The following is a 20,462-nucleotide window of genomic DNA, read 5'->3' on the forward strand; positions in this document are numbered from 1 at the left end:
AAGTTTGTCTCCTCTGGTCTAAGCTATTATATTTCCTCAAGGAGAATTCAGATGAATTTAGTCTATTTTGGAAATCTCCCATCCTGTACACATGCATAATCCTTTACAGGTAGTCCTCAACTTATAACAGTTCGTTTAATGACCGTTTGTAGTTACAACATCACTGAAAAAAGTGACTTTTCACCGTTTTTCACACTTATAGCCATTGTAGCCTCTCCATGGTCCTGTGATCAAAATCAAGACGCTTGTCAACTGGCTGATATTTATGACGGTTGCAGTGTTCCAGGGTCATGGGATCTCTTTTTGTGATCTTCTGATAAGCAAAGTCAATGGGGAAGCCAGATTTACTTAAAAACAGTGTTACTAATTTAACAACCGCAGTAATTCATTTAATAAATGTAGAAAGAGAAGTCATAAAATGAGGCAAAATTCACATAACAACTGTCTCAGCAACAGAAAGTTTGGCCTCCATTGTGGTCGTAAGTCGAGGACTACCTTTAATGGATTTAGTCATTTTTTTTTAATCTTACGTTTTTGGCAGATTTGCTGATATACACACACTGTGTATTTTACTAAGAAAAGTGAGCTTTTGTCTATTCAAATGAACATTCACTTTTCAATATACCTTTCATTATCTAGATCCCTTATGTCTCTCTATAGCTTAGTCTGATACCTCTGATTCTGCTTTGAGTGCTGTGCTTTTATAATCTGATTAAAAGTTTAATGAGAGCTTGCTGTACATTTTTCTTCCCAAATCTTTTTCTGCCAAGCAAACTGAAGTTTCTTTTAAAAAGAAGCCTTTGGCTCCCAAGGATAGTTTTCAACAGTAGAATTGCTATCATATCTGAAGGCACAACACATTCTGTTGAGGCTCAAATTGATTATAGGAACCTGATACAATTACAAACTTCTTCATATATGTGTGTGTGTTTGTGTGTATACGTATATATGTATGTATATATATATGTAGGTCTTTGCCCATGTAAATATATATCCCATTCTATGTTGTTGTTAATTGCAAAGTCGTGTCCGACCCATCGCGACCCCATGGACAACGTTCCTCCAGGCCTTCCTGTCCTCTACCATCCTCTGGACTCCATTTAAACTCACACCTACTGCTTCAGAGACTCCATCCAGCCATCTCATTCTCTGCCGTCCCGTTCTTCTTTTTCCCTCAATCTTTCCCAGCATTAGGCTCTTCTCCAGTGAGTCCTTCCTTCTCATTAGGTGGCCAAAATATTTCAGTTGCATCTTCAGGATCTGGCCTTCTAAAGAGCAGTCTCCTCTAGGACTGACCAGTTTGATCACCTTGCAGTCCAAGGGACTCGCAGGAGTCTTCTCCAGCACCATAGTTCAAAGACCTCAATTCTTTTGCACTCAGACTTTCTTATGGTCCAACTTTCACAGCCATACATTGCAACTGGGAAAACCATAGCCTTGACTATACATACTTTTGTTGGCAGGGTGATGTCTCTGCTTTCCCATTCTATATGTATTTCTTATATACCTACCTTGCAAAACAAGTGGTCTGATCTTCTGCCACATAATTATTTATTAACCCTGAAGCCCATTTACCATATCCATTCAGCTCCTGAAAATTGTAATTCCCCTATCTAGCATCTTCCCTGCCCTATGTGAGTGACTTGGAAGACGATGGAAAGTGCCTTCCCTAACTGATCGCGTGTATAACTGCACAATAACAGGAACCACGTATGCACGCAGGCTCAAACAGATGACTTTAAGGGGGCCTCTGTCATCTTTTGTTTTCTTCCAAGTGGGGAGAATTGCTTCACAATGATCAGTAATACATTCTTCTTCTTTGAGGGAAGAAATCTTGTTGCTCTGGACATTTCATTCTATTTAAAACAACTTATCTTCTTTTCTATGGCTCTGTGGCTTTTTTTGGCTTCTTGGAATAGTGTGTATGAAAGTCAACATTTCTTTTTGCTACCCTTGTCAACTTGCCAAATATCTTACCAGAAGCTGTCTGCACTGTTTGTCTCTTTCAGGGGCCTTGAGACACCATTTCGTTGGCTTTTATTATTGACTGACCTTATGTCAAGGATCTGGATGCCATTCTAGTGGTGTTTTATTTTCCCTCCACAATGGCCCATTTCATTTCCTGTTAGGGTTTTTCCTCTGCTCGGGAAAGAGATTATCAGCTCATTCAAGCAGATTTTCCAGAACCACATGTTATGAATTCATTTAATTTCTGATAAAAGCCAACAATTCATTTTGTTTCATCTGTTGGATGTACAGTTGTTCCTAGTATCTCCTGCCTATCACCTATATTTAGATGATGAAACAGAATTCCCCCATTGCTGCAAGATCATTGGACTGATATTTTGCCTGTGACTGGTTCTCATTTAATATGTCAGTTTATGCCACAACGCTAGCTTGCCATTTTAGATCATACACAGTTATTATCCATGACTGTTGCTTAAAGTTTCCTGCTTGTCCCCTTTCCCTGAGAGCTTCTATTTTGTCCAGAGTAGCAGACAGATCAACATCTCCTCAAGGATCAGTTGTATCAAGCCAAGACCACTAACGAATGTTTTGATAACTGACATCACCTGCCTTGCTGAAATCTCTCCCTTGTCTAGTAAGGGAGAGATTTACAGAGATTTCTCTCTGTCATATGACCATTCATATGACACCCTTTCCTATACCCATCCTGCAGCCTTTTATCAGCAGCTTCAAGCTGCACTGAACATACATCTGTTTGCTACCATTTGTTGTGTCCCACTCCTCCGCTGACGGCCGGGTCGGGGAAGTCCGCATCAAGCGTGCCTCTGCAGCTCTGCCAAAGTCCTAGCAAAGTTCTCAAGGCAGGCAGGAGACCAGGAAGTGACTTCAGCAATCCAAGGTAGACTTTGCCTGACTCAGAGAATGCCAGAAAGCAGATCCTTTATATAGGCCATGGGATGTGGCTCCATGACTCAGCACTTATCCAGGCCTGCCCCTCCCTTCCTTTTGCTGACGTCGCCTATCAATTCTCCTGAAGCGAGGATCTTTCCAGGCTCCAGCTGTTGGCAATTCACATTCCTCAGGCTCACATGCTGTGGGGGAGGGGGAGGAGTCTCGTTGCTCCATTTGCCTGGGCATGGAGCCAGGGCTGGGGGCTGGAGGCATGCCAGGACATTCCTCAGCGTTCGGCAGGAGATAAGAGGAACCTGGCTGCGGGGAAAGCGAGTGAGACACAACACCATTTGAGCTCGGAACCTCATGTACATCTACAGGCTTATGTATCATTGTTCTATTGTGCTTATTCCATCTTTGCAAGTAGGGATGAAGAATTCAAGGTGGACGTTTTTTCAGACCCCTGATGCATGAGAAGCGATCTGTAATATTGGAAGTATCCATTGGAAAGGATACATAGAAGAGAGATATCCTGGGAAATAGCCAAGGATTGCTTCCTTTGACATTCCTTTGATTTAGTGTAATTTGATGCAGTACTTAAGGTATCATGCTAGAAACCAGGCGATTTTGAGTTCTAATCAAGAGGTGGTATTCAGTCGGTTCAGACTGGTTTGGGCAAACCGGTAGGGCCCACCCGCCCTGTCATAATGCTGTCTTATTTAGCCACATTTTCGAGGCTGGGCGCATGCACGGAAGGCACGTATGCAAGCAAAGCACATGCAAGGAAGGTCGGGCACATGCAAAGAAGGTGCGCACATGCGAAGTGAGCACGCGCGTGCAGGGCGAACCAGTGGCAAAAATATGTGAAACCCACTGCTGTTCTAGTCCCACCTTAGCAATGAACACTGACTGTTTGACTTTGGGCTAGTCACAAACTCTCAATGCAAGGCTGTTGTGGGGAAAATAAGAGTAGAAAGGAATATTAGGCATTTAAATGAAGTTATCGAAATAATAATCAATACATTGCCCTCACCAGTTCAGACCTAGTTGATTATATCCTTCACCTTTGGTGCATTCCAGCAGCTTTGATTTTGAGATAGAAGAGGGCTGATTTGGGAATGGGGAAGATATAATTACGCTGATTAACCCCCTTATAAAGGAGGGATGAATTCAGGAATAGACAAGCGCCTGACAAGAGGGCGCAAGAGTGACTGCGTGTGTGGGGGAAATTCTTTCCAGAAAAAGTAATGGACATTCCCCTTTCTCTGGAGATCTCAGGAAGGGACAGCTTGAAAGAGTTGAAGAGGAAAAGGGAGAGAATCCAATCCATCATTTATTTATTATTAGAATAATTTCCACTCCACCTAAAAAAAGGAGTTGGAGATTGATTCTTTCAGAGATCCTTGGCCGGGGTGGGGGGAGCTCAGAGGGTTAATGGTGGGAGAGACTTTATCTGCTCTAGTTGAAAAAAAAATGGAAATGAAAAGAGTAATATAATTCCTTCCTCATAGCTCCCCAGTTTTTTGGCCAGAGTGGGGAGGAGAAGATAGATTTTCCTAAAAAAGGCAAATGGAAGAGGCCCAGGGTTTAAATCTGGCTATTAAAAAGGGTGTCATGGCTCATCAGTTAAAGACATTGAGCTTGTCAGCTGGAAAGCTGACAACCCGGATTTGAGGCCCGAGCACTGCACAATGGGATCAGCTCTCATTCCTGCCCAGCTCCTGCCCACTTAGCAGTTCAAAAGCAGGCAAATGTGAGTAGGTAAATAGGTACCACTTCGGTGGGAAGGTAACAGCATTCTGTGCATCTCGGCATATGGACATGCTGGCCACATGAACACGAAAGTGTCTTCGGACAACTCTCACTTCCTTGTCTAAGAAACAGAGATGGACATTGCCCCAGTGGTGGGTTTCAAATTTTTTACTACCGGTTCTGTGGATGTGGCTTGGTGGATGTGGCATGGCTTGGTGGGCGTGGCAGGGGAAGGATACTGTAAAATCTCCATTCCCATCCCACTCCAGGGGAAGGTTACTGCAAAATCCCCATTTCCTCCCAATCAGCTGGGACTTGGGAAGCAGAGAATAGATGGGGGCAGGGCCAGAAAGAATTTTTACTAACGGTTCTCCGAACTAATCAAAAGGGATGCTCATCCAGAAAACTGTTTACCTGTGCAGGTTAAATGGACAATTATGAATCTTTTCTGCTACACCTGATTTCAGGCAAGCAGTTTACTAAAGATTCTATGATGGTTCAGGAAAAGGCACGTGTCTGTTGAGGACTATGAGAAGGTGCTAAATTGCTGCCATCAGATCTTTATTCTGTGTATAACACACACACACGCACACACACACACACACACACACACACACACACACACACAGTAGGTTGCAGGAATATTACAGGAAGAACAATTTAAATGTCTTGTCTTTTTAATTCCTATTGCTGCTATCAAGTAGGTCTATCAAATAGTAAAAAATCTCAATCCTGAATAAGTCAGAAGTTAATGATTTGAGCACAAAATTGATGAAATAGCATGCTGACAAGTTTGCAGCTCAAGTTTAAACATGAATGCAGATTAATGAAATCTGAAAGCGAGGGCTGAAAAGCAGGAATGTGCATGTAATTGCTACAGTTATAATATGTCAAAATTTGATGAAAAACGTTGATGCAAATTAGGGAATAAGTCATGCAGACTACAAGAAAATATGCTGGATGGGATCTTAGTTTAAAGCTTACCCTTTACCTATCCTTTTCACCATTTGTTGAGTAATCACTATTTATTCCATGGAGTCAATTGATTTGCTCAAGTAAAGCACACTTTACTATTACTTTTACTATTAGTGTGTTGTGCTTTAACAGGAGAGGTGTGCAAACTTTGAATAGCATTGGTAATCAAAGGGATATTGCTATAGCTAATCAAAGGACAACACATCATCGTAAAGTATTTGTAGGTGCTCCAACTTTATCCCTTTACTGAGATATGGTCCCTTCATCTTGAATATGTATTGCAGCTCTAACTTTTAGCATGTTGGAAGAAATGTTTTCTAACTCAGCTCCATAGATAGAACTTCTGATCTTATCTCTGGCATGTTGTATGTCCAATATATAATTAGAGTACAGGATGGTACACAGAATGTTGACCTTATCCTAGTTTTAGATCTGGGGAATTGCCTAGAAATCAATATCTTCCAGCTCAGCTATTGATTTTGTGGTGAATAGCTAGAAGTAAAGGCTGATTACCTAGAAGAATTTACATGCAACTTTTGTTTTAAGACCCCTTATCAAACTTTGACTTACGTGGTCAAGTTATCTTTACAAAAAAGCACCATAAAGATTTGATTCCCATGGTAAGCCTACATGGCATTGGATATGTTGAGCTAATAAGAGATGGAAGGAAAGAGAAACTAAAAAGACAAAAAGCGTAAGAGGGAAAAATAGTTTCCCAGACCTTTTAAAGATGGGATGAAACAGTAGTTCAAAAACATATGAAAACTTTATGACAGATGGTTTCAAGATGGCTTATCAAGATAACAAGAAGAGTAAAACCATGCTTTCCAAATAATGATAGAATCTGGAAGCTTAAAAATATTATTTAATAAATGACAGCTGAATGTCTGAACCAGTTCCAATTAAAAATACAGCATCTGGGATGCAATGAAATTGTTTGAAAGTTTTGTCTATTGAATGAACATCTCCAATAACCATCATATACTACATGTGCCCTGTTCCTTGATGTTGCAGTTATCCAGTAGGGCAGTGTGCCTCAGCCTTGGCAACTTTAAGCAGCATAGACTTCAACTCTCAGAATTCCCCAGAGCTGACAGGAGAATTCTGGGAGTTAAAGTCTGTGCCTCTTTAATTCTGGGAGTTAAAGTTGCCAAGGTATAGGGCTGTGATGGCAAACCTATGGCATTCATGCCATAAGTGGCATCTCTGTGGACACGTGAGCTATCTCCCCAGTTCAGCTCTGCTGCACATGGGCGCAGGCACCTCCCACCAGTGTGCCGGGGGGGACGCATATGAGGAGTGGTGGGGTGTGTGCGGGTGGGGGGGCTGCGAGTGGGGGGGCACATTCAGGGGCCCGAGCATGCATTGCATTTTGGGGGTTTGGGTGCACACACGCTTTGGGCACTTGGTTTAGAAAATGTTAGCCATTACTGGTATAGGGTATATAAACAGGAGTTAAGCAGTAAGATATCTCTTCTGCAAGAAGAAAAACTCAGAAAAATAGAATAAGGACATAGAAATGCAATGATTGGCTTCTTTCTTGAACGTTTATAATAATAAAAAACCCTGGGCAAAAATATTGGTGTAGTGTAATTGAAAAAAAGATCGGCAATGCACTCATTTCCTTTCAGTCAGGGTGAAAACTGGATCCAAACGAGGGGTGAAATTCAAATTTTTTCCCCACCAGTTCTGTGAATGTGACTTGGTGGGCATGACAGGGGAAGGATACTTCAAAATCTCCATTCCCACTCCACTCTGGGGCCAGTCAGAGGTGGTATTTGCTGGTATTTTACTCAAAATTTCCACTACCGGTTCTCCAGAACCTGTTAGAACCTGCTGGATTTCACCCCTGATCCAAACATTATACAAAACCAAGTGTTGTGCATATAGTTCTGGTTGGCATATTGGGTAAACCCATCCATTTGGTTTCTAGTATCATAAGTTAGTACGTTGTGTGAACCCAGCCAATTGAGGTTTATTCAGTTCAGCACCACTGGGCCATCTGTAAACTTGATTTGGGCCACATCAGGGTTGTGTTTGACCTTGGGGGCCGGTGTGGGCATGGCCAGCTCGACGTCACTCATGTTGGGGGTGCCTGTGGTGGCCCGAGCGTTCTGCCAGTAAAATGGGCTCCTGGGCTCCATTTTCGGCTGCAACGGCCTCCTGCAACCCTCTGCCACTGAAAATGGAGCTTGGGAGGGACGCATGGGCCTCCTAAGCTTCGTTTTCACTGGCAGAGGCACCACGGGCCAGTCCTTCACTGTTTCCAGGTCAGCCCCATGGGCCAGATCTAAGCACCCCACGGTCCTTGATTTTGACACCTTTGATCTGTAACTTAATGCAAATTGATTCATTGGGCTTACTCTTTAAAGCTTATTTTTGGTGCTGGTGCAGGTGGCCCAGGCAGATCCTTTCCACAACTGGATTGTGTCGTTTTGGGAGCAGAGTGGATTGCTGCTGGGGCTGGGCTCGCCACGCCTGGGGCCACTGCCAACGTGAGTATCACCACTGCTGGGGCTTTGAGCCATTCCTCATGGGGCTTGGACATTTCTAATACTGTAATAGCTTTTCTGAAATCATGGACACTCACCTGATGAAGGGCTTATAATACATACTGGCTATTTCTTTTTCCTGGAGGGACACTGACAGGTTAAAAACTCTGCCCATTTTAAACTGCAAGTATTCATACAAACAGTACTGTAAGTGGCAGAAATAAGCAATGGAATCAAGTATTTCTTTTTCTTTACCTCAGTATTAAATTTGGTCTATCAGCTTTAATTGTCCAATTAATTTTTATTTGAAACTTAAATTTTAAATTCACATGTTCTGTGTGTCAGCAATTGCTCTTTAACTGGAATTTTTTGGAAATATCCTACCTAATATTTTTTTAAAAATACAACAAAAACAATTGAGCTCTTCTTTTATCTTTCATTTTTCTGTTTACCCTGACAGTGTCCTGTATTGGTCATTTATTAATAACATTTCTCACTTTTTCATTGTTCTATCAACCATATAAACTGCCCACTCTGAAAAGGTATGTTAGAAGCTATGGAAGTGATAAAGATACAGAAATGCTGGCAATTAATTGAATTAAGATAGTTAGCTTGTTAAATCATTATAGTCTTCATACAGCAAATACATATATTAGATATTTATACTTTTGACAAATTGTTGCAAAGTTAGATATGTGATCTTCATAGATTATGAAGCATATGACAGTCATAATCATCTAGTAATCTATAGGTAATTTTTTTCACCCTCAAAAAAGGAAGCATGGAGCTTAGTGGCTTCATGATGCTAGTCTCAGCTCTGGCTATTCAAGCCCAGGTACTATGAGGAGGGTGAACTCCTGTCACTCGCCTTAGCTTCTGTCCACCTAACAGTCTGAAAGTATGTTCTATGAAAGTAGGTAGACAGGTACCACATCAATGGGGAGATGAGCTGTGCTTTGATCAGGAGTCAGATTCCCGACGGCTCTGAACCTTCCCAGTTGTAGCTCTTGTTTGCAAGCCAGCTCTGGGAAGAGACAGGGCCTTGGGTGAGGTGCAGGAAGAACCACTCTGTGGTGCAAAGTCAGCTCGCCTTCCTGTGGTGCACCTTGGGAAGCACACAAGTTTGTCCTATAACAGGACTGGTACCTTGAAAAACCAGACTACTACTCTGCAATAGCATTGGGGTCTCTTGGCTACTGTAACTATGCCTGATGATGATGATGATCTGTCAGACTACTATACAAACAGCTATTCAATAATACTGAGAACAAATTGTGTCTTTAAGAAATATACCAGTAGTTTTTAATGAGGATATAATAATAATAATATCCCCATTAAAAGTATATTTCTTAGAACCACAATTCGTCCTCAGTATTATATTGAATAGCTGCTTATATAGTAGTGTGACACGTTTTGTTTTGTTTTGTTTTATTTTATTTTATTTTGTATTTTACCACCCAACTCATGTCGAACGATTCTGGGTGGCTCACAGCAAAAAAGCACTAAAATCACCAGATATAAATAAAATGAAAAGATAGATAAATTAAAATCATTAACACAAGATGGCGAAGGAGGGAGCCAGGGAGGGAGAGGGGGAATTAGCTTTTAATTAGTCAACCACTTCCAGTGTAAAGCTCTCCCCCTGCCATCTGGCAGAGTCAGGTCTTAAAGCTCTTTACAAAAAGTCAGGCGGGTGGGACCAGTGGTGGGACTCAAATAATTTAACAACCGGTTCTCTGCCCTAATGATTTCTTCCAACAACCAGTTCACCAAACTGCTCAGAAAGTTAACAGCCGGTTCTCCTGAAGTGGTGCGAACTGGCGGAATCCCACCACTGGGACCCAATCTCACTTTGAAAGTAAGATGTTCCCGAGGGCAGGAGCCACAGCAAAGAAGGCTCTCCTCCCGAACCCAACTGATGTCCCTTGACTGATGGGAGGGCCAATAGGGTGTAGGGTGGGCTAGTTACATATGTGGCAGAAATCAGTTTTTCTCTTGGTCAAATTAATACATTCTTTTGTTGACCGACATTTGGTAGTGGCTTTATCAGAATGCTATTCACCAATTATGAATGTACATAAGTACAATCAAGACTTCAGAACTAAATCTCTCATGGTGTTTTTTTTTAAAATGAAACAAACTGCATGTAAGATTAATTATCTACTGAAATCAATTTGAATTTTAAATACTTAATCATTGAATGGCTTTTTTCTTCTTTCTCCTTTTTTTGTCTTTTTTCCTCTTTTTATTCTTAGCCTCTTCTCCAAATTAAAGTTAAATTACATGCAAATCTGGCAACGTAAACCTCTTAAAATAAACGCAAAGTTAAATGAAAAAAGAGGAAGAATTAAGAAGAAGCAAAAAGATTCAGAAAAAGCAAAATTAATATTTGCTTATTCTTCCCATACCAATATATATCTATTTGAGAGTATGAGACGGTGGGATTGCTTGCCCTTTGTATGCGTCTTTGTGAATGTTTTCCTAATTGTGGTGCTGCTTGAATATTAATTTCTGTAAATTAAAGCTGACTTCTGTTTAGACTTGTTTATAATTGTTTAGAATAGCACAGCTGATGAGAACTAAGTAGAAATAAATTGGAATGCATCTATCTGATCCAGTAGCATTTTCATTGAAATAATTTACTTTTTTTCAAAATCCAGCATGAAAAAAGTCTCATTTTTCAAGCCATATGTTATGCACATTGTATTTTATATAGACCATTTATAATAGCTGTTATTTAGGCTCTGGGAAAACAAACAAAAATATTTAATGCAATGGAAAAAAATCAAGTAAGATATAATTTAAAGAAGCTTCATAAGTAAACATGATTTCGCCAGATCAGGTGCCTATCCCACAAACATCTGTTTCATGTGGTCAGATATCTCCTTAGAGATAGTCCTCACTTAGCAACTGCCACAGACAGTGACAGTGTACAATAATGACGGTGATAAAAAGCTAATTTTCATTAGTTCCAATCAGTTCTCACATTTATGACCTTCGCAGGCCTGTAAGGTAAAAGGAAAGCTAAGGTAGGATTTCAAACATAATAGTAGTTTCACTTAGCAACCATTTCACATAACAATCAAGCTCCAGCCCCAGTTGTGATCAGTTAATCTGATTTGGCACACTAGGCCTTTAAAGATCTTAAAATTCAGAAATGCTGGCTGGCTGGTTATTTAGCTTGCTTGCTTGGAAGAAGGAAAAGATGGCGAGGGCAGTTCTTCAACTACAGGTAGTCCTTGACTTAGACCACAATTGAGCCCAAAATTTCTGCTGCTAAGTGAGACATTTGTTACGTGAGTTTTGCCTCATTTTACAACCTTTCTTGCCACAGTTGTTAAGTGAATTACTGCAGTTATTCAGTTAGTCACACGGTTGTTAAGTGAATCTGTCTTCCCCATTCACTTTGCTTATCAGAAGGTTACAAAAAGGTGATCATATGACCCAGGGACACTGCAACCATTATAAATATGAATCGGTCGCTAAGTATCTGGATTTTGATCATGCCACTATGGGGATACTGCAACGGTCATAAGTGCGAAAAACGGTCACAAGTCACTTTTTCTAGTGCCGTTATGGCTTTGACTGGTCACTAAGTGAAGTTTCATAAGCGGAGGACTCCACGTATACATTAAAGTTGTCCAGGGCTTTATAAATTAAGACCTGTGGAGAAAAGGGGCCTCTGGTGGCTCAACAGACTAAGTCTGTCTGCTATTAACACAGCTGCTTGCAATTACTGCAGGTTCAAGTCCCACCAGGCCCAAGGTTGACTCAGCCTTCCATCCTTTATAAGGTAGGTAAAATGAGGACCCATATTGTTGGGGGCAATAAGTTGACTTTGTATCTAATATACAAATGGATGAAGACTATTGCTTAACACAATGTAGGCCGCCCTGAGTCTTCGGAGAAGGGCGGGATATAAATGCAAATTTTAAAAAAAGGCTGGAAGACTGTTTATCTGACACTCTATGGATACAGTGTGATTAAAACATTCAATCACATCAATAAACTTGGGAATTCCTTCCGACCAGCTACAATTTCCAAGCCACTTTTAAAAGTAGCCCCAGGTGGTATACAGGGCACTACTATAGAATGGAGATGAGAGAGCTTAAATTATTTTGGCAAAACACTATTATAACAGAAAAAAATGGCAAAAATTCACTGTTAGTTTTTAATAAGTAGCCTGTATCAAGATATACAAGTAGACTGGGGGTCTAATTGCTTATGCTTTATATGATTGAGGGAGTCAAACTATTCTCCAAAGCACCTTAGGGCAGGACAAGAAGCAATGGATGGAAACTAATCAAGGAGAGAAGCAACTTAGAACTAAGGAAAAATTTCCTGACAGTTAGAACAATTAATCAGTGGAACAACTTGCCTCCAGAAGTTGTCAATGCTCCAATACTGGAAGTTTTTAAGAAGAGATTGGATAATCATTTGACTGAAGTGGTGCAAAGTTTCCTGCCTAAGCAGGGGGGTGGACTAGAAGACCTCCAAGGTCCCTTCCAACTCTGTTATTCTATTCTATTCTATTCTATTCTATTCTATTCTATTCTTTAAAATACCTAGAGAAGTTGGGGACCCACTCACCATGGTGGATGACTCGTGAAGCAGATATGAAATGTGCATCTCTAGATCACTTGCTCAATCAATAGCACCAAAGGCAGAGGGCATAATTTTTTCTTCTAGTACATGGGAAATGACTGGGGTTTTTTTGAGCTTTAGAGCAGAATATCTAAGCAGAATATTTTAGCAAACAAGCTGTATGTTTTGGCATTTTGCATAGTCTGCCTAAGACATAGCACATCACTTTAAAGTTAATATGCAACCTTAGCTCCATAAGAAAAATTACCTATGGGATGGAAAGAGAACTCCAGTCTCTTAGGTGGGGCACTAAACAAATTACATAGATTCGTAGATTTCTTTCAGGTGCTTTTCAAATAATACCTGGATAATGCCGAGTTGAAGGATTGGGTTGTACATCAAAATACTGTGGGTTTATTGTTGCTATTATACAATAGAAAGGTATTCTTTTGATTTTTCTCTCTATTCTTTTACTTTCTTATTGAGATCCCATTGAAATTATTAAAGGTTAAACTGTTTTACTGAATCAATACCTCAGTTTTTATAAAAGTAATCTCTGGCAGCAGAATGTGAGATTTGACAAAGGTGGTGTAAAACTTTGCAAAGATTCTTCTGGATATAGTGAGGCACATAATACTGCCTCAAAACCATGCATTACCAAAAGTGAAAATGCTCTTAGTCTATCCTTCCCCAACTTGGTTAACTTCTTCAGGTACCCGGACCAAAGCTCCCAGAATTTCTAACTACCCAGTAACCCCCAACACTTTGCCAAAAGGCTAAGTTGCAAGAGAATGCTTCAATGTCTAGAATAATTTTGTATCTTATATTTATGCATTTGTATTTTTATCTCTTCTTATGTCTGCTTATATATCTCTTTAAAATACTAACTAAGTAAGTAAATTAATAGGTGGAGGTTGAAGGATGGCTGACTTAGCCAGATTACAGGTCCATCTAGTCTTAATATTAACCTTTCCAGGAAAAGGACCAGAGAACTGTAATCTTTTTCTATATTTGACATTTTAAGGCTATCTTCTGTCATCAGAGGAAATGGTTGCCACAAATGCACACCCATTCACAAAATGGTTATCACAGCTGATCCAGCTATCCTGGGGAATCCAATTTAAAGCAGCAATGGGCTTCCAATATTCTTACCACTGGTTCACCACCCACATGCGCCTTTCACGCATGCGCCTGACCTGCGCATGTGCTTTGCTCATTCGCGCACGTTCTGAGCATGCGCCTGGTCTTGAAAACATGCCTAAATAGGACGGCATAGAGCAAGGGCAGGTGGGCGGGGGCAGGCCCACCCGTGATCTCTGCTACTAGTTCGCCCGAACTGGTATGAACCAGCTGAATATCACCTCTGAAGACAAGCTAGTGAGGTTGTTCTCTGTTGTCTTCTCTATCTCTTCAGGATAATTATGGTCAACTATTTACTAGTCAGTAGTCCCTTTACAAAAAAAAATACAGTACTGGCCTAGTATCATTCACCATTTTTAATTTCTAAAACTGCCTTATGGAATCTCTACAGGATCCAGTTCTGGGCCACACTTTGCTTTGCAGATTGACAGATTCCTTTTAATAGTTATTTAATATCAAAATAATACTTTAAACATTGAAAAAGTAGAATGGGATAAGAAAGACACCAAAAAAGTCTACAGGTACCCTAGTGATCATGAGTGTCATTGAAGATATCAGGACCGACGAGATGGCAACTGAAATACTGTTTCTTAATAGCTAGAGACTACTCAGTTAAAAGATGTTTGCATTAGCTGTTGTAGAATATATTGTGAACAGCTGGATAAATCAGCATCACATCCTATTATTTAATATCTTTGATTAATTATCCTCTTTCAGGTTATCACAAGAAGGTCAAAGCTAGGTTTCTCTCAACATCTGTCACAATGTCTAGACAAATTTTAGGAGATTGTGATCTAAGCTTTGAAGTATTCCCTTACAATGGTTCCTGAATAAATTTACCAGTTTGCCATGTCTACACAGTAATCAGCCTGCCATTTGGACTGGCATGTTTGCTTTTTCCGTGTTTCTTTGACCCCTTGCCATTCCTCTGAAGCTATTTTCACAAATATGCTCAAAAGAATGACCTTGGAACAATAATGCCCTACAATGGACAGATAAAGAATTAAACTGTTATGAACACTGGTACAGGTAGAGTGTATTCTTAATAATTCCATTCAGCTGAGTTGCCTTGCTACAAGGAGGAAGGGCAGTTGTTAGGCAACAAGTAATTGGAAAGTCTTAAGTGAAATTTACGACAAATTAAGAAAAAAGGGGAAAAAATCAGAAACATAGCAGATTATGCTAAAATTAATTAAATGTTATTGTCAGGCATTACAAACACTCTGGATTCTGTTTGCTGCAAATTCAAAAATTCAAGGCCAGTTCATATATTAGAATCTATCTGGATTATATCCATTCAGTTTAGTTCCCATAATGTGTGAAGGTAAAGTTCTTAGTGCAATACTGATAAAGAATATTTACACCTTAGGATTGAAAAAAGGTATCTTTGGTGTTCTCTGAACTTGGTTGTTTTCTTGCAGACATTTCATTACCCAAACTAGATAACATCATTGATGCTCAACATCATTGATGCTCTGCATCATCAGTGCATTGATAAATGTTACCTAGTTTGGATAATAAAATGTCTGCAAGAGAATACCAAGGACCCCTCATCCTGGGTACTCTTTATTTTCTTGTATGATGTATGAATAGTTTCCATCTCACTTTCAGTTCTATATTGGCTACTTTCTTCTTAGTCTTTCCAGAAAGCTGATGATAACAGTCAAGTCTGTGTGAAAATTCTAGCATTGTTCCAATTTTAAGTTTTACTGAACAGATTATCCATCTGTATTATATACAGTGTGTTAATCATCCTGAAGACAATAACAGCAGAGTAGTTCACTAAATCCTGATAGAAAATTCTGATTAATTCCATATATTTAAATAGATTTATTTTGCCTTTGTCCTGGCTGGAAATTTAATTCTTAATGTTTTTTCAAGATTTCAACTAGATGTTGTGAGTATTTGGTAAATTATTTCTGTTTAATTAGAAAACAATCGGGGTTTGAGGTGAGCCAAGGTTCAGAGGCTGATTCAAGCTCAATCCAGTCATGGATTTGTACCACAAAATGTATATAATTATGGTCTCATAATTGCACATATCTGATTGTCTACTTTTCCCATGCTACTTTTTTAGTGTAAGTAGAACACAACAGTTGAAAAGCTAAAGAGGAAGAAACTCCTAACTTCCCCAGGAATGTAGTTTTCCAAGCCCTCCTATCTTCTCAGAATTGCTCAGCTATCTCCACATTTTCTAGTCAGCACAGAATGGTAGTTTAGGAGACACATTGAGGCCTTTGTAAAAGCAGGAATGGCAATCACTCTTATCTTCATCTCCCACCTATTTGCAGGTCCAGCACTAGCCTGTGAGAAGCCAAATTAAAGTCATTATAATTTATAATGAAAAACATTTTAGAAATCTATTTGAATTTTATCCATTCAATTTAGTTCCAGTAATGTGTGAGGGAGGATAAAGTTCTCAGTACAATGAAACAAAATAAAACAAAAACAAAATTATTCTGATTTCCTGATTTCAGTTTAATATGAAAATAGTCTTTTCATATCTTTTTCTCTCAGTGTGTGTCTTTGTGTTTGTCTGTTTGTCTGTTTAGATTAAAAGGGCACAGCCCTGATAAAGGTTTCAAGTTTTGTATAAGTTGCATTGTATATATCCAAATTTAATTCCTGTATACGGCTCAAAAGGAAGGCAGCAATTTTTTTCCTAATTAAAAGATATGGAAATACTGGGTATTTACTGATAGAGAATATATATTGCCCTATACATTGTAAGCCGCCCTGAGTCTTCGGAGAAGGGCGGGGTATAAATGTAAACAAAAAAAAAAAAAAAAAAAAAAATAAAAAAAATATTTGTACCTTAGGGTTAAAAAGAGGTGTCCTTGGTGCTGTCTGAATTTGGTTGTTTTCTTGCTGTTGTTTAATTATCCAAACTAGATAACAACAGTAGAAACAGAACAGTGGATGGGTATCAAAAATGGGAGCTGTTTTAAAAAGTTTCCCTCCTATCTTCATACTACTGAAACTTCTACTTACACTTTCCAAGACTGGAAGAGAAGAAAGGAATTCATTGACTTCAAAGCAACAGATGCAAAGAATTAAATGCTCCCTTTGTGCAATATGATCTTCTAGTTCCAAGAAAGAGCTTGGCCTAGGAGTCAAATCTGTAGCACTTGAAGCATCCTCTTCAGAGACCACTAGAAAGTAACAGGTGATGGGTACCATGGCATGCAGTCTGAATGGCAACTGTAGGCTGACACTGATCATCATAATCTCCTTCTCATTTTTAGCCATAGGATAGCTACCTTTGGATCAGTTCAACTTAAAAATCCCTAATGTTAAAGCAGATTTTTATTATTTCTTTTAGCAACACATTAGTGTTGTCTGAAAGAGCTCACCCACAACCTTTTCCAGTTTTATGTGACTATTCACATCAAAAGTAAAGGAATAGGGTAGAGATTAGATAATGTTCTTAGATTTTATCTAAGAATTTGAAAAGATTTTATCTAAGAATTTGAAAAGAGTCAAAAGAGAAAAACTAATATAGACACAGGCCAGTACATGAGAAATTAACATTGGTAGCTGTGACTTGTATAAGTGTGTGTGTTTGCGCATGCGCAAGCTATTTTTTATAGCTATATGTAGTCCTTGACTTGCAACGGTTCATTCAGTGACAGTTCAAAGTTACAAGGGCATTGAAAAAAGCGACTTACGACCATTTTTCACACGACCATTGCAGCATCCCCATGGTCACATGATCAAAATTCAGATGCCTAGCAATTAATTCTTATTTATGATGGGTTGCAGTGTCCCAAGGTCATGTGATCCCCTTTTGTGAGCAAAGCCTGACAAGCAAAGTCAGTGGGGAAGCTGGATTCACTTAACAACTTTGTTACCAGCTTAAAAGCTGCAGTGATCCACTTAATGACTATGGCTAGAAAGGTTGTAAAAATAGGGGAAAATTCACTTAACAAATGTCTTACTTAGCAAGAGAAATTTTGGGCTCAAGTGTGGTCGTAACTTGAGGACTAACAGTACTAAACCTATCTTGGGATTTTAACTAATTTCATTAATAACTCAGGACACTCTCCTTCATACTAAAGCAACATAGCACAGCAGTGGGTGAATTGGGTAGCTTTGGAGATTCTGAATATATAAACTTTTTTTTTTATTCTTGGAAGAATAAATTGTTGGAAGATATTAATCTGGGTTTTTCTCATGTGCAACATCTTTCCACATTGAAGCTAATTAAGGGTAAAGAGGTTAATGGCTGGCATGTTGAGGATTGCTCTTCGTGTAGGGGTGTAGGTACATATATAACTGAGGGGTCCTTGGTGCTCTCTGAACTTGCTTGTTTTCTTGCAAACATTTCATTACCCTAACTAGGTAACATCATCAGTGCTCAACAGTACCTAGTTAGGGTATTGAAAGGTTTGCAAGAAAAACAAGCAAGCTCAGAGAGCATCAAGGACCCCTCATTTCAACCCTGAGCTACAAATATTTTCCTTTATACACATATAACTGCCTAGGAAAGGCAGGAAAAATTACTCTGGAAAAGAGACATTGGATATGTAACATAAGGAAGGAGGGATCATTCTGCTTATTTGCAAGATCCCTATTAAGATCACAGCCTGAGCAACCAACTCTTAGTTACTTCTTATAGAAATACTTTGCAGTATTTGGCTGGCTGGTTTATTTATACCATATCAGCCTAGCCTGCTCTGATTTAAAAATATTCTTTGGAAGGGCTAGAAAGATTTGTTTGATAGTAACTTCACTAAAGTTCAAGAAATAACCTTGCCAGCTGCAGGGTGGGAGTCTGTATCCTAGAGGCTTTATTTGGGTTTATGACTGTGCATTTATGTAGTAACTCTGTAATATAGGCACACAGGAAACAGGATGTGTCTGTTTTTCAGGGTTAATTAATTCCAGAGATTCCTAGAAGGGACTCTGAACCCCCCAAAATGACATCTGTAAGCAGGTTTGGGGAAATTCATCACAGTTCCATCCAGAGGAGAGTTGCAATCCATAGAAGTGTAGATAGACATCAGGTCTATCAGGTAGATAGACATCAAGAAAAAAAAATAGGACTGTTCAAAAACCCTGCAGACAGTATTTCAGTTCAAACTGTTCGTATTACAGGCAGATCTCAACTTAAAACAGTTCGTTTAGTGAACTTTCAAAGTTACAACAGCACTGAAAAAAGTAACGTACGACCATTTTTCACACTACAACCATTGTAGGATCCCCATGGTCATGTGATCAAAATCTGGATGCTTGGCAACTGACTCGTATTTATGATGATTGCAGTGTACCGGGATCATGTGATCACCTTTTGTGATCTTCTGACAAGCAAAGTCAATGGGGAAGCCAGATTCACTTAACAGCTGTGTTACTCACTGAACATCTGCAGTGGTTCACTTAACAACTGTGGCAAGCAAGGAACCTCTGGTGGCTCAACAGACTAATGCAGTCTGTTATTAACAGCAGCTGCTTGCAATTACTGCAGGTTCAAGTCCCACCAGGCCCAAGGTTGACTCAGCCTTCCATCCTTTATAAGGTAGGTAAAATGAGGACCCAGATTGTTGGGGTCAATAAGTTGACTTTGTATATAATATACAAATAGATGAAGACTATTGCTTGACATAGTGTAAGCCACCCTGAGTCTTCGGAGAAGGGTGGGATATAAATGCAAATAAAATAAAAAACCAATAGAATATGGGAAAGACCTTGCAAAATTAGCCCTGGAGACACTACCTAGGGAATGCCCGGATAAGATCCAGCATAGACTGCAACTAGATAGCGATTAGAGCAAGAATTTCAAAAGATACCCTCCCTTTTCAACACATTCTTCGGTTCAGTCTTTGTAAACAGCAATGGCTCATGCCTCATTTCCCAGTCGTACCACAACTACTCACAATGATCTACTACATGTCGATTTCACAGAAGATGATGTTGAAAAGGCACTAGGCAACCTAAAACCATCTCTATCGATTGGCCCTGATGGATTTTGTGCCTACTTCCTAAAGAAGTTCCCAACCACCATAGCAGAACCACTTAGCATAATCTCTGAAATATCTTTCAGAACCAGCTCCTTACCTAACTTATGGTCACTAGCCACGGTCATCCCTATCTTCAAAAAGGGTGACCCCAGCTTAGTTGATCAGGGATGAAATCTATTTTTTTTTGCTACCGGTTCTGTGAGTGTGGCTTGGTGGTCATGTGACCGGGTGGGTATGACCAACTTGTAAAATGTGGTGAAACTCACTTAACAATGCTCTTGCTTAGCAACCAAAATTTGGGACACAATTGTGGTCATAAGCTTTCTTTCTTTCTTTCTTTCTTTCTTTCTTTCTTTCTTTCTTTCTTTCTTTCTTTCTCTCTCTCTCTCTCTCTCTCTCTCTCTCTCTCGTCTCTCTCCCTCTCCCTCTTTCTTTCTCTTTCTCTCTCTCACTCACTCACACACACACAAACACACACACACACACACACACAAGCCTGGTCTAGGCACATAGACAGAGCCCTTCCTGGGGAGTTTTCCTGCCTGGATGCAGCAGCAACAGTGGCAGTGGTAGCAGCAGCAGAGCTCCCCCACCATACCGGAACTGTGCTGCGCCGGGGAGTTTTGCCACATGGACGATCCTGGCAGCAGCGGTGGTGGCAGCGGCAGAGCTTGCCTGGGCTTCCCTGCCTTCCCGGAACTTT

At 39.8% G+C, this 20,462-nt stretch overlaps 1 protein-coding gene across 4 annotated transcripts in view; it reads left to right on the forward strand.

Annotated features, from left to right (window-relative positions):
- NPNT (nephronectin) overlaps positions 1-20,462 on the forward strand; it is a 75,992-nt gene that overhangs the window by 3,386 nt on the left and 52,144 nt on the right. For all 4 annotated transcript variants that reach the window (XM_058193878.1, XM_058193880.1, XM_058193881.1 and 1 more), the window contains exon 2: positions 7,981-8,081. In XM_058193878.1, the coding sequence (XP_058049861.1) occupies positions 7,981-8,081 (101 nt within the window). The remainder of the gene's footprint in view (positions 1-7,980; positions 8,082-20,462) is intronic.

The sequence above is a fragment of the Ahaetulla prasina genome, chromosome 8 (genome assembly GCF_028640845.1).
Source record: "Ahaetulla prasina isolate Xishuangbanna chromosome 8, ASM2864084v1, whole genome shotgun sequence".
NCBI classification, from domain to species: Eukaryota; Metazoa; Chordata; class Lepidosauria; order Squamata; family Colubridae; genus Ahaetulla; species Ahaetulla prasina.